Here is a 14,948-nt window from a genome sequence, read left to right as displayed (position 1 = left end):
ATTAAAAAAGTAATTAGGCCGATCAAACCGGCTCTAAACGACGGCTTCTGAATGAAGAAGGAGCTTAACGGAGGAATGTTTTAAACACTTCAGGAGCTTCTTCAATTACAACAGTAAAGGTCAGAGTTTCTGCAATAACTCCAGATCACTTCTGAAAACAGAAACTTCTCTAAAGTCTCACAGAAAAAGTTTGTGAATTCCCACTTCGTACATTTGTAATAAAACTTATCAACTTGTCAGTATAAAGGATGTTGACGGGTTTAACCGATGGAAGCCAAGATGCTGAAAAGTTAGAGAAGAAAAATTAATATGTGGGTTCCTTGTAATAATCACAATAATCCATCCACCCACCACTGCAAATTCAAGTTTTTGTAAGATTTATCTGAAACCCTCAAACCTTATGGCCTGACCTTTCTGTAAAAGATCAAATCAAGCTCACTTTAGACTTAGTTTGTCATCAGAAGAACAATATGTCATATTCAGTTTTTTTAATGTTTTTCTATTTTGTTGTAGATCATTAGTCAAGATAAAATCTTCCCTCCCAGAGATTAATGCTTGATGTTAAGCGGTGCATCAGTTGGAGTATTTTTTCCTTTCTTTTTAAAAACACACAATTTTGAGTTGATGCTGGACAAAAAGGAAAACAAAACACGTTTACCTCAGTTTAGCACTGATATCCTTACTCTTTTCTTTTACCCCATCTGTAAAGCCTCTTTGGTGAGCATCTTGAGCTGGACTAAAAGCGCTGATGGCTGCATTGCTTATCACAGTTATGATAATTTCCCAACGGTAGTCACCTATCTGGAATGTAAGATTGGAACAAAGAGTTTTTCAATATGGAACAGATGGGGGATTTGAAGACTGTTTGTGTTTTTAGTTTTGTTTGTGCCAAAACAATCCAAATCTACAATATCTACTCTTAAAATTTGCTCACAGAGCCCTTCTTCCACCAAGAATTGGGCATCTTGTTGTTCTGGCACTGTACACTTAACGCTTGCTCTGCCTCTGGGGTTGCTTTGTGCGTGTTGCATGACGATGTCCAGGGATTCATTACTTTTGGATGAGAACTATCAGAACCCTTGGAGATCTGATACAAGTTAAATGCCAGACAACCCTCTGGTCCATCATTTGAACATGAAGTCTAATGTTTTACTCCTGTCAAGCTTTTTCCTGTGTTATTTGGGCATATTCAGATTGGTTCAGGGAAATAATGGATATTAAACATTATTTAGATCAAGCTGGTGAAAGGTGTAATTTTACCCCCAGAAATGAATGACAAAGATTATCGCTGAGGAAAAATACTCCCAATTCATGTTGCTAGCTAACACTTCAGTAAATGCAATACACTGAAAAGTTCACTAAACAGCACTCTGTTTAGTAATTCAGTAAATTATAAACAATAAGAACAAAACAATCAGCTGTTTCCCATTTACTCGAGTTAAACCGACAGGCTGACTCACAGTTTTAATTTCAACATGCTTCCTGAGAAGTATCTTCCAACCCGCAGTTACAAACGGATTCCAGATTAGGAAGCTTTAAGTGTGAGTTTGTATTCTTTCCATGATGTTTGGAGAATAAGCTTAGAATTAGTTGCATGTTGGCAAATCTTCTAATGAACAGCTTAGTGCTTGTTTCCCTTGCAGATTATTCAGTTGAGTGGACTGAGGAGGAATCAATTACCACAACTTAACTTTCATTATTTATCCCACTGCCAACGGTTTCAAAAAAAAAAAAAAGACCACACTATATTTATGAGTAGATGTCTGCCTTTAAATCAGGGTCAAATTCAATTCCCTGAAATTGTATTTTCCTGGGATAAATCCCTCTGAGGACGAAGGATGGGAGGATTGGGGGAGGGAAAAGAACGAGAATCCCTCCAGAAATGAAAAGACAAGAGAAAATCTGTTTTTACAGACCACCGCTGCTTTCTCAGCTCTGTTGATTAGCATTAATGTTGCACTGCGGAAGTCTTCTCACACACAAACACACACAGAAAGCATCTCCCCTCACACTGCCCCCAACCCCCCAACCAACCCCTTTCTGCCTGTGTGATTCCAAAGGCTGGAGTTTTTTCCTTTTAAATTAAATGCATGCTGATTGTTATTGCGGCACCCCTCCCTCGTGTGGAATAGTCGAGGTAAATGTCACTAAGTAAGTGCTGCACTATTTTCCTAGCTGGTTGTTAGCAGCAAAATAAAAGCCCGGAGAGGTGGAGGGAGGAGGAGGTGGATGAGAGTTCCCGGTATCCATGTTATCAGGAAGCAGCAGGAGGACCGGACATATGTCGCTCCTCTCATTACAGGCCGAGGCGGCGATAACGGGGCACTTAGTGGCACATTTGAAACGACGATCATGGCTGAAGGAGAAGCAGGGAGTTCAAGTCGGGATGAACATCACCACAGGCCGCATGTATTCACAGCCGTGCTTTATTTAAAACACACAACCTCCGCAGCCGTTCCAGCGTCACACAATTTCCCTAAACGCCATCTGGGAACCAGCGTGCTGAACTGGGGGGAGAAAAAAGGATAAAACCTTCTCTATGTGTAAAAGACTCTACTTTACATGCTCTGCGCCTAATTGAATTGGGAACAGTTGCAGTTAAAGTAAAAGGCATGTGTGATGCACTATTGGTGGGGCACTATTAGGGCGAATTGAATTTCCACGCCTGACTGAGTGGAATATGAGAGCTTTTGTAAGTGGGATAATATTACAGGCCTGGACTCGGTGAGTGGAGAGGCTTCGGCACCACAATGACCACATTTTAACAAAAACACATCTGTCAGCTCATGTAAATGATCTGCTAATCACCCGGTTGCAGATTTAAAGTCACCGAATGGAGATGGATTTTATAGTCAGCTGTCCAATTTTTATTCCAGAGTAAATCCTTTCAGACATAAAAAAGGGGATATTTTAGTCTCAACATGATGTCACTAAAAATAAAAAATGGTCGCATGCAGAAAGAATTGAATGGCACAAAAACAGAAAGATTTTCCTGAATGCATTAGCATGAAATGTGCACACTGAAAGTGCCCTGCCAAAATATTTATACCTGTGTCATTATACCAAATTAAGACCACCCCTTACTCTCTGTAACCCATGTTTGTTCAAATCAAGACAAATTTAGAGAACCTCATTTGAGTGTGAAAGCACTCATGATTCTGCTGCACTTCAAACAGAATAGGATCCTCCTGGCCACAGGTATCATCTCTGAGCTCTTTCTCTGACCTCGTCACATTCTTCAGCCTCTTTTCCTTTTAGAAAGAAACACTGTTAGGTGTTTTTAGTATTTTATCAGCACCATAAGAGGCTGCCAATGAACTGCACACCACCAAAGGGTGCAATCCAGCAGTCTTTGTGTATACCATGGCGGTGTATACTCCACTTACTCCAGCAGGTAGCATTGCCTACTGTCCATGCAGGGCTGCAGGAGTGCTGATGTTTACCTCTAGAAGTCATTGCGAAAGAGGCAAGGTACACTGTGAAAAACCTGCCAGTCCATCACATGGCAACACAGAGATACAACCATACACTTTCAAAATCCCATCAAAGGACAATTTGGATGGACCAATTAATCACAGTCATCTTTTTCAAGTACACCTCTCTTAAGTAAACAGAAAGGGGCGGGGACGGACCGCTGTCAGTCTCATACCTTATTTGGAAATGGGATCATTGCACTCCGGAAGTGAGTTTTCTATTTCCTATATTATCCAGGTTCTCCCGTTTTTATTTTCTTTTGAAATCTGTGATATATCTACACCTTTAGGAAAGAGTTTCACTCTCAGCATGTATTTGAACTTGTCTCTTTTATTTACTTCAGCGCAGCTCACAGTTTTTAGAATTGTAGCTTTCTGTGCACTTCTAAATCTTCTCTTTCGTTGCATCTTTTTGGGTCTACTACTGCTTCTAGTGGTGTGGAGGTGGTAACACAACTAATATAATTTACTAAATGAGAATACCACAAAGTCTTTATTATTTGCTATTAATTCCAGCCTTACTGGCACCGTGAAGGATAAATTATAAAACACCACATTTTTTCATTTTCTTAAGGATGTAGAGCTAATTAAATGACATAAACAAGACCTTTATATATTATAACTAACATCTATATATCTCCATCAATTGTAGGAGGAATAAATTAAATGAGACATGAAAAACAAACATGATCAACTATGATAAAAATACCATTTACAATGTATACATAAGAAACTGAAGCAAAAGTCAATAACTATCAAATGAATTAGGTTCACAGAAGAATAACAAATGTGGTTGTTACAACTAGGATTGTTAAACAGATACAACATGCAAAACTTCATATTTTTGCTTATGTGGTGCCATATATGTTATTCTGAGAGATTTTTTGTTGGTAGAGTCTTATATAGAAGAAAAAATAAGATGAAACTATTTAGTCTATCTAGGTGGAAATTCCTTCGACACTAAAACTATAAAATAAAACACATTCATAGAATCACAATATCAACAATTTGTACATCGAGTAAACCACTTAGCATGTTACAGGTAAATGTTATCATTTAGTTTGGTTAAAAATGATTATTGCACTGTCAATAAATGACTCGTAATCAATGTTCTTAGGCACCAGAGGGAAACAATAATGCCTTCATGAGCTCAGAGGTTCAAACTGATGAATAGAGGATGAATTCTCTCTGCTGAAATTTCTTGCCGTCTTCGATGTTTTTTCAGCAAGCAGTTGAGACAGAGGTGTTTTACCTGCCATTCAAAGTATTCTTAAAATTTTATCTGTTATTCTGCAGCTCATGTGACCAAACTAGCTGATGAGATGAAAAGTTAACATTGTCAACATTGTCTTCTACACTATCTCTAGTTGGGTGACCCCAAGTTCACTGGGTTTTTTTAAAAGATAGAGTCTCTGAAAAAATTTCTTAAAAATATAGTCAGTGTTTTCAGGAAAGTTGAGCTGACTGTCCAGGAATGACCCAAGATATTTAATATTTGCCTCAGTTTCAACAGGTTGGCCATCGAGAGAAACTGGAACCACTTTGAGGTCTTGTTTAGGTCATTTAATTAGCTCAACATCCTTAAGAAAATGAACAATTAATAAATAATAAAGAGTTGTGCTATTCTGATTTAGTAATGTATTTATATTAGTTGTGTTACCACCCCCACGCCACTAGAGGCGACAGCAAGCCCGAAAAATGCGACTAAGAAGCAGATTTAGAAGTACACAGAAAGCTACAGAATTTGTTAAAAACTGTGAGCTGTGCTGAAGTAATTAAAAGAGACAAGTTCAAAGACATGCTGAGAGTTCAACTTCTTCCTAAAGGTGAAGATATATCACAGATGTCAAAAGAAAATTAAAACGGGAGGTAGGGAATAATATAAAAAATAGCGCCCCCTTCACTTCCGGAGTGCAATGGTGCCATTTCCAAATAAGGTATGAGACTGACAGTAGTCCGTCCCCACCCCTTTCTGTTTGCTGCAGCAAGATCCTTCTCATCTTTTTGGACAGTGGGAGGAACCTGGAGTACCGAAGGGAACATGCAATGTCCATGCAGAAAGTCCCCTGACTTGTGATAAGGAACTTGCAGTGGTTATTATGATGACTAGATTGAACATCAGCTATTTCTGAATATTTTTCAGCCTCAAAAGTTAATCTTCCCTCATCCGTTCTGAACTATTTTTTCAAAAGAATTGTTGCTGTCAGACATATATCAAAGAAGAACTACTAAAGTAGCGTAGAAGAAGAAAAGCAATGGAAACCAGCTTGTAGAGAGGTGTTTGTTTATTTATTTATGTTGCTATTAAAGGTTAAATAAACCAGATTAGGATGGAGCAGCTAAAATGTTACCATTGCTCTTTTTATTTTGCTTTTCTAAATGTAATTTATTGTGAAAAAAGTTTTCATTTGTAGTAACAAAAAGGATTGTGGAGAGTTCTTCTTGTCAATATCTTAAAATTGTAATTATTTGGTGGCTTAAAGATTAATGTTTCAGATTCCAATTTTTCTCAGACAAAATCAAAGAAAACTCAAAGAAACATGTTTGCGATTGAAGACCTCCAGCCTGCATCCCTCTGAATGTTCCAGAGTCACCGTTTCTGAGGAGGCTTGTTCTCAAGTCTTCTTCATGTCGAATCCAGATCAGACCTGATGTTGGAATAATTTCTATTCCTAATCAGAAATGTGCCGATCATCCCCGCTGCGTCCTCTTTTCTCCATTAAACATGGTGTATACTGAAGCATTGCGTCTGATTTCAACGGAGAGCGTGAAAACTGCAGAAGTGAATCTGAAATTCAGCTCAAACATCTCACACACACACACTCACCCCAATATACACACACATCTCCACTTCGAGTGCTTGCCTCATCCTCGGATGTGTACATTATTCCTGACATCAGCCATTTAAGGGGACGGTATCTTTGACACAAAGTGGCTTTAATTAAGTCGCTAAACGCACACTATCACACATGAAAAAAACACGGTGGACGAACAAAGCTTGAGACAGAAGGAAACGCTCTGAAAGTCAATTACAATTTTATGTTTGCTTTTAGATCTCTCTTTTTTTTTAATGATAAATGAAGTTACTAATTTTGTCTGAGCTCTTTCTAGACACTGCAGCTTTAATTGCTAATTGTTAACAGCAAATGAATACATTTGCATATTAATTAGGTCCCAATTTACATTTTTAATTTGCCGCCTTCAAAGAGCGCGAGATAAAAGGTTGTGTTGTTTTAAATTATTTATCCTTCAGTGCAGAAAAGATGCTGAAAGGAACAGTGTGGGCCTGATTTTTAACCCCGAAGAGCTGTCATACACTAAAACATATAAATATATATCAGTTATTTATGGTGTCTGTCAGTTAATTAAAGAAACAGAAAAGAGAAAACTGGTGAACTCAAACATTTTTTAGCACAAAGCCGTCCGGAGAGGCAGAGTGGAGGCACCAGAGAGGATTTCTGTGGCAGCGGAATTTGGAATCCAGATTCTTTTTTTTTCCTCTTTGTGGAGAAATGTGTGTGAACGCCTTTATCACTCCATTTTGTCCTTCCTCCCTCCTGACACATCAATTGCTTCGGCAGCCAACGCCTTGTTTTTTTTTTTGGCAGCAAAGAGGGAATGTACGAACAAGTTCAGAAATTCATTAAGATGAGAAACAGCCGCCGCCTGCTCGTTGTGGGAAGGAAAATGTTTCACTGTGTGTGAGATGAAGTTCACCTTCTTACTGTCTGTTGGATTTGTGATCAACACAACTTCTTCCCAAGCTGGACATGGTGACTTCTAAAGATAATGTGGATTAACTACTGAAATAGAAAATCAGGACAGGGATTGCGTCAGAATCTCAACATTTCTTTTAAGAAGCTTCATGCTGGAATCCCACAGCTGAACAAGGTGATAATAGAACAAAATAAGACAAATATGATGGATATTACCTCAGCAGGATTTTCTCCTCCATTGAGTTTCTTCAGGAAAAAAAAGAAAGAAGTTTTATGTTTCTTGTAAGTGAGAGACCTTCCCTAAGAAGCAACTTATTTCGAACAGATTCCATAGAGCATATTTCACGTATCTCGAAGCGGTCTGAAGGAAAGGCAGTGGCCTACAGCGCCACCTACAGGAGGCTGCTACCACAGGAAGTTAATATAATTTTTTTTTTAGTCTTTGTATGAAGCAGAAAAAATGGACACTCTTTCTATTTTTTGTAAATATTTAAAAAGTTGAACTGCAAAACATTTTCATGTATGGGGAAAAAAACATAAATAGGTATTTTAGAACATAAAATTTATCAAAATTAAAATGTTAAAATATGTGTACCCTTCATAAATTTGTTTTACATTTTAGTTTGATCTTATTATGTAATTGATTAATTTATTATTAAATGAACAGTATTTCAGATTTATTGATTTTGTGCAGGAAAAAAGTTTCAAATGCAAAAAAGCAAAAAGAAAAAAAAAGTCAACATCCTTTATTCTTATAATGAGATGTATTAAAATATATGTAACATAATTAGTTTTTCAGGTGAAAATGTGTGTGATTTTTTGTTTCAGACTGTTGGCGTGGTCTTTTCTCAAAAACAGTTTAAACTCTGCAGTTTTGTTATACGGCATAGGAGCAGAACGAACTCGCTTTGCCCTTTTAAAGTCAAAAGACGACGACAGCAGAGGGAGAGAAAGAATCCTCCAATCTGCTGCGAGAGACTGCTGCATATGTTACACCAGCCTCCAGTTTTTACACAAAACAAACAAACATAAATAAGTTAAATAATGAATCAAAAGATCAAATCATTTCCTGTTTTTTTGGTTCTTTTTTTTATTTTTACAATGCATATTGCAATGAGATTTGCTTGATAAAATAAATAAAGATCCTTAATAATAATAATAATAATAAGAATATGGTAAATTCTTATTACTTTTAGATCATTTCTCCTAATTTGTTAATTATTAATAAGTATTATATTCAAATTGCTTTTATAAAAATTAACCAGATTTATTGTTAAAACGGTAATCACAGTGACATTAGCCTGCGATGAAATAATAAATATAAAACTATACAAATAAATAAACAACCTAAAAAACATATATATGATAGTGAAGGATGCAATGAGAGGATAATGAGGTTTTCCTTCAAAAAAAATGTTTTTTTCCATGAACAGCCGGAAAACGTATTCCCTCCCTACAACTGCTTTCCTTGTACTTTGATCAGTCACTGTTGCCTTGACGAAAATCACAGCAGTAATGGAGGAGGGGTGGGATCCCCTAAAAATTTTATTATAGAATTTAAATGGAAGAAAATCATTCTAAATAAAAGCACATTGTAAATACTGTCAAGCCTGCCTCACAAATCCCGCTTGTTATATTTTTATCAGTAATTTCACCAACTGTCACAGTGGAAGCAGCTCGTGCATGCGCTCCGCTTGTGAGTGTGTGTGCATCTTGATCTTTTTATGGTAAATTCAGGCACATCAACCAATTACACACACAGAGACAGAACAGTTTATGTCCTATTGATCAGTCTAATTTCAACAAGAGAACATTGCTGCCACCATCCTTTTGTCCTCCAAGTCCTTTTATAGTCGATGTGTCTTTACGAACAGGGACTTGTAATCGGGAATGTAAAGAAAACATGTTGCAAATAATCCAGCAATGTATCCAGAGGGGAGAAGCTGTCAAAAATCTAGGATTTAAGGGGGTAACAAGGCCACTTCGCAGTTTTTAATCCGACCTGTCAAAGAAATAGACACAGGATACCTTTTAATTCATAAATTTGTAAAGATGTTCTGCAAAATCTGTGTAGTTAAAAAAAAAAAAAACAATTAGTGCAATTTGCACACTAATGGGGCCCCCTGGTGGAGCCTTACTGGAGCTTCCACAAAGTGTTCAGACTTTTTAAAGATGACTTCAGAAATCACCTTAGAGCTACATTTACAGAGTCAATCCTTATTTAAAGCTACAATCTCTATGTCCATTTGCAAGCTTACAGCTATAAAAATCCACATCCACTTGCAACATACACATACTACATGATCTTACAAGCTCTTGTTTATGTAAAACAGGCTTTTTAAAGATCTCAGTCACCCTGTTTTGCTTGTCAGTAAAAAAAAAAAAAAAGAAAGCAGCGTGTTTTCCACCACCGCACAAATCTGCCACCTCCGGTGATTGATGCAGTCAAATTAGATGTATGTGGAACACTGGCTCCAGCAAATGAACACATCAACTGATGACCAGCTGTTTCTAATTATTATACACTGGTTAATTAGGACGCCGTGTCACCAGCATCGACGGCGGCAGTAAACTGTGTGAAATTCATAATTCATGCTCCGGCGTCCAATGCGCCTCCCTGATCAAACCGCCACGGTGGATGGAAAAGGCCGTGCAGAAAGAGAGCACGGAGTATTTCTGTGTGTGTGTGTGTGTATTGTATGTGTTCACAGCTCTTCCTCACACCTCTCCCCGTCTCTCTCAGCAGGGTGTGTGTGGAGGAGGCAGCGTTGAATGTCTGGATCTCAAAGGTAAGATGAGCGCCTCACTCTGTCTTCATTAAATATGACTTTATGTCATATTCACAACAGACTCACTGCTTTTAAAAATGTTTCACATGTTTGAACAAAAATGTAAATGTAAAAAAAAGAAATACATGAATAAGTAAAATATGAAAGAAAGGAGTTTGTTCTCCATTACCAAAGCCTCATATGCAGTTACAACTACACGATTGCTTTACTTTTATGGCTTGTTGTCGGATTATGACTGGAAATTTACCAGTAAAGCTCCTAGTGGAGGCAAGAACAGAATGGTGCCTCTGCTGCACTCCATGGACTCTAATTATTCTCCTTTTTTGTCACGGTTTGTGATTTCTGTGTCTGGTTTTGTTATGTTTTTTCTTGGGTTGGATGTTTACAGTCTGATTTGGGTTTTGTTCCGTTTAAACTCGGTTTATCTCTATGTTTTATTGTTCATCATTTTCTTTTTTTTTTTTTTTTAAAGATCATTTTGACCCCCTCATAGTTTTGTTTTGTAGCTTTTTTTATTGGTTGTTTCATTAAGGATTGGTCCAACTGTGTTTTGCAATCAGGATTTTTCTGAAGACTGTGCCATACTGTGGGGTGCGTGTTCCATCAAAATGTTGCTCCAGGCTTTAACCGGAGACTCTCTCCTGCATCCTCACCACAACCTGTGTAGCATCTTCTTAAGACCAGGCCTGGTTCAGAACCTTGACTGATTCTCCCATTTGATATCAGATAGCACCTACTCACTAGAAGATGGTGCCACCCTAGAATAACCCTCTGCACTTCTGCCACTTTTTTTTATCTGTATATCTCCATATACTTATATATATACATATACATTCTCAGTTGTAAAACTTTTTACGCTATATGTCTAGTTATTGTACATCTATTTATTAGTTGTTTAGGATAATTTTAGTTAGACTGTGTCTTTTATTGTTACTCAATGTTAGTAACGCCCTGTCTTGTATCACTGTGGGATAGTGAGAAACGTCATTTCGATTCCCTTGTATGTCTGGACATGTAAGAGGAATTGACAATAAAGCTGATTGATTGATTGATTGATTGATTGATTGATTGATTGATTGATTGATTGATTGATTGATTGATAATGCTACCGCCAATATTGGGACTCATGGCCCCTTTTGGCGATAAACATCTCTATGGTTTAGAGCCTACCTCGCTGGTGTTGTAAGCATGCCGAGTCTGGTTGAAAACGTGACATCAGAAGTCTGACGAGGAATTCTCGCACACCCCTGCACTTCTCCGCCTGCAATCTTTTCTGATTCTCTTCCTTTTTTAGTCAGACAAAAAGACAAAGACCAAGCTTCCATGTCTCAATTTTTGTGTTCCGTACAGATCACTTTGCGGAAGTTTTTGGACTCTTTGTCTGCCCACCATATAACGATGACACCCACTTGAGCTGTTACTCAATTGTAAGAGAAAAGTGCCTGAGCTGTCTCGAGAAGAGTTGAACCGTCAAACCACAAGGCGCTAGTGAAAAGGGGCCATTAGCCTCAGCATAAGACCCTCTTGGACAGTCTTGAAAGCCAATCAGATTACGCGGGGACAGATATACTCTCATCACAATAATAAACACTGCACCCTATATGTAACCCAGTTCTAAGACTCAACATTCAGGTTGTTTTTTGGTGTTATGATAATATCTTCATCCACAGCAACTTACAACTTTAATTCCACTAAGTATTTTTCTTGGAGCTTGTCAAAACTTAGTCAAACTCTTTGAACCCTAAAACAGTGATATATTTTGAATTATATTATTTTATTAACATTGATGTATAAAGACTGCGATGGACTGGTGGCCTGTCCAGGGTGTATTCCTCACACAGTAGTTCTGTGTTTCCACAGAAAAACTGTGTTTCCATGTTTGTTTATGATGTTTTCAAAACAGGTCTTTCCTAACAGTAGGGTGAAGGTGTAAGTTAAGTCACAGTGGGCATCTCTATTGTCACACACTGATCACGTCTGACATCTTTCAGTAAGGTGATTAGTGTTAAAACAGAGGGGGTTAAGAGTGCTCTGGAAATGGTTATGATAATAATTATTATCCCTCTCTCTTAGCTGCGAATATAACATTTAACCTACAGTAGAAGAAGCTGAAACTAAAATACTTTAAAGTCACAGAAATTTGTCTGATTAGTAACAGTTTGATTTGGACAACTTTAGATCAAGGTTCAGTAATAACAATAATCAGATTACAAAGTTAACAACCAAATATTCACATTAAAGTGACAAAATAATCACTCAGTAAATTTTTTTTCTGTGAAGGTTATGAGTGCTCACTCAACAAACCAAGCCATCTCTCATTCTGGATGAAATGGTCATTAGCAAAGGTCTCTGATACTCCACAATCCCATCAGAACACCAAGATGTGGAACCATCTAACTGTTCTCAAAACAAATGAATATTCCAACCTCAAAAATTGCCTCCATTCTGCAGTAGATAAAAATAAAGTCTTGCAAGTTTGTAACAATGCAACAACTTCTGAAGAAAAAATATTCTTGTACTTGAAACTGGAGCACCCTGAAAAAACATACAAAAGGATGGTAGACATGAAGCATATGGAAAAGCATCCAAGCTCCACATACAAATGCCCAAACCAGAATTTCATCTCAGGAGCTTCTTTGATTCAATAAGGCTAGAAATCCGGGAGGAACTTCTAAAATATCTGCTTTTTTTGTATTTTCTCCATAGGTTTGAGAACTTTTCCTTATGTCCAATACAACATGTTGGGATGTTTGTACTCACTGTGTTACTATGTATCTAGTGACTTTATCTTTAACAGGCATGTACACTAATACAAAATGACATGTAAGGAAAAATAAACTGGAAGTGCTTGATGTAGTTACAGTATCAGTTCAAACATGATCTTTTGGCTTTGATGTGCTTTTTCATTTTTCATTTTGATATTTTTTTCCTGTGGTAAAGAAACATGAAAATATTTATCTCTTGCAAGAAGTTAAGCTGTTGTGTACAGGTACTTTTATTGATTACTGCAGTCTGCAGGCAGACAGTAATCAATGCACACTCGAGCATTCACATCTTGGAAGTCCAATCATGAAAAACCGGAGCTATCATCATTATTTTCCCTCTGTGTTTCTGATTAAGTTTCAGAACTTTATTAAAAGAAAAACATAAACACACAGGTAAACTCCGACTATAAAGGAAGTTGTTTTGTCCTGATTTTGTTTTTTTTTTTAAGCTGAAATACTCATTTCACAAAAAGGATAAAACATGTTCAGAGCGGTGCAATTTTGCCTGTTAGCAAACAGCCTCCCAATTATCTTGTCTTTGATTGCTTGCCTCCATCAAGGTGAGCGATTAGACCACCGCTCCTGTGAAGCTCTGGAAGTCGTCCTGAAATCGCTGCACTTTGATTTCATCAATCTGCAGGCAGCGCAACTGGAGGAAAATGTGAGTTTTATGAGCAAAACTTATTTTCCCCCGTCTTCGTCTTCCAGTTCCAATACAGTTTCATATTCAGGCCTTTCCTTGTATCAGATTAGAAACTGTTTCTTTTTTTTTCCTTCCCAAAGAAACTTCATAACATTCCTGTCAAATTTCAGGCCCTGCTTTCTTCATTTTACCCCTTCACCATGTTTTTCTGTTCCAGGGAGCATCGTCCTTGCTGGATATGATTTTGTACTATGAATCCACAACATATCTTGACATTTCTGACAACGGCAGTATGGGAACATCATCTTGGAGGGCCCTCGCTCATTTGATAAAGCAGGTTGGCTGACGCAGTGGAACAGTAATCTTTTCATGTAGGCATTCTCACAGGGATAATGTTGATCCGGAAAAAGTGAGTTTGTAGTGCATTAAGTGGAGAGAAGATGCAGGGTCGGACAAACACGGTGAGAAGTCTTCTTCACTCTGCAGACACATGCAGCCACAAACTCGCTGAGGATTAAAAAAAGCAGCGTCACAGGTTGTATCAGTGGATGTAACTGATAACAACAGGTTACAACCAGCCAGATCTCAGCTCTGTGTGTGAACCCGAGACAGTTCAGTCTGCATCAGTAAGAAAGCAGGAAGGCAAGCTTCTTTATTTTGCTGTACACTGAAAACAGTGTACCGGCATTGACAGCAAAGTACAAGTTAAAGCAAGTTAATAGCTTTATTACATCTGCTTATCTCTGAATTAAGCACAGAATAGCTCCAATCACTTTTTTGCTGAGCTATCTTTATGTCCTAAGTACCCATTGGGTTTCTCCAAGCAGCTCTTTTAGTGTCACTGGAGATAGATATAGTAGGTCTTGGTTCTCCAATACTTGTCTTGGAAGACAAACGTTGGATGATAAACTAACCAGGAAATGGATTTAACCTATTCTCCAAGTGAACCATCTTGCAAATCTGAAAGGAGAATTCTTCTGGGAACTTGGAAAGGGAACCTTCGCACGTTGGTGTTGTTACTGGATTGCATGCTGGAGGGAGGTAACAGTCAATTTTCAGTCACCAATTCAGATAAGATAAGATAAATCTTTATTGTCATTGTCACAAGAACAACAAAATTTAAAAAGTACCATCAGTCAGTGCATATGCTTAAAAACAAAAAATAACTGTCTCACAATTCACATAGAAAATATGTCTAGCTAATTTTATGTTTAGCTAGACATAGACGTTAGTCTATCTTCATTAACTGAAAAGGCTGCTTGTCGTGCAATGTCGTGCAAGATATTTATTACATTTATAATTAAAATTGGTCAAGCAGAAGTGATTTATAAAACAAAGAAAATTCCTTGCTCTTTTATTTGACTTGGATTGCTTCAATATTGATCAATGTGTAATCTTAACTGTATACAGAAACACAAATTTTACAAAAAATGATTAAGTGTAAAACTGGACACAAATCAGAACACATTTATTTTCATAACATGTTTGAACTAATGGATTAAATTAATGTAATTCTACCCTTCCTGCAAATTATTTTCGGACACAATTCTGTTCCACTTTCA

General features: G+C 37.5%; 1 protein-coding gene across 1 annotated transcript in view; it reads left to right on the top strand.

Annotated features, from left to right (window-relative positions):
• Window positions 1–14,948, top strand: part of LOC102226474 (protein phosphatase 1 regulatory subunit 37-like) — a 41,293-nt gene that overhangs the window by 3,010 nt on the left and 23,335 nt on the right. Inside the window, exons 2-5 of the mRNA XM_023352713.1 lie at window positions 7,294–7,364; window positions 9,933–9,978; window positions 13,304–13,404; window positions 13,604–13,723. Coding sequence (XP_023208481.1) covers window positions 7,294–7,364; window positions 9,933–9,978; window positions 13,304–13,404; window positions 13,604–13,723 — 338 coding nt within the window. The remainder of the gene's footprint in view (window positions 1–7,293; window positions 7,365–9,932; window positions 9,979–13,303; window positions 13,405–13,603; window positions 13,724–14,948) is intronic.

The sequence above is a fragment of the Xiphophorus maculatus genome, chromosome 19 (assembly GCF_002775205.1).
Source record: "Xiphophorus maculatus strain JP 163 A chromosome 19, X_maculatus-5.0-male, whole genome shotgun sequence".
Lineage (NCBI taxonomy): Eukaryota > Metazoa > Chordata > Actinopteri > Cyprinodontiformes > Poeciliidae > Xiphophorus > Xiphophorus maculatus.
Note: the sequence above shows the minus strand (reverse complement) of the source record. Positions and strands in the feature narration are given on the sequence as shown.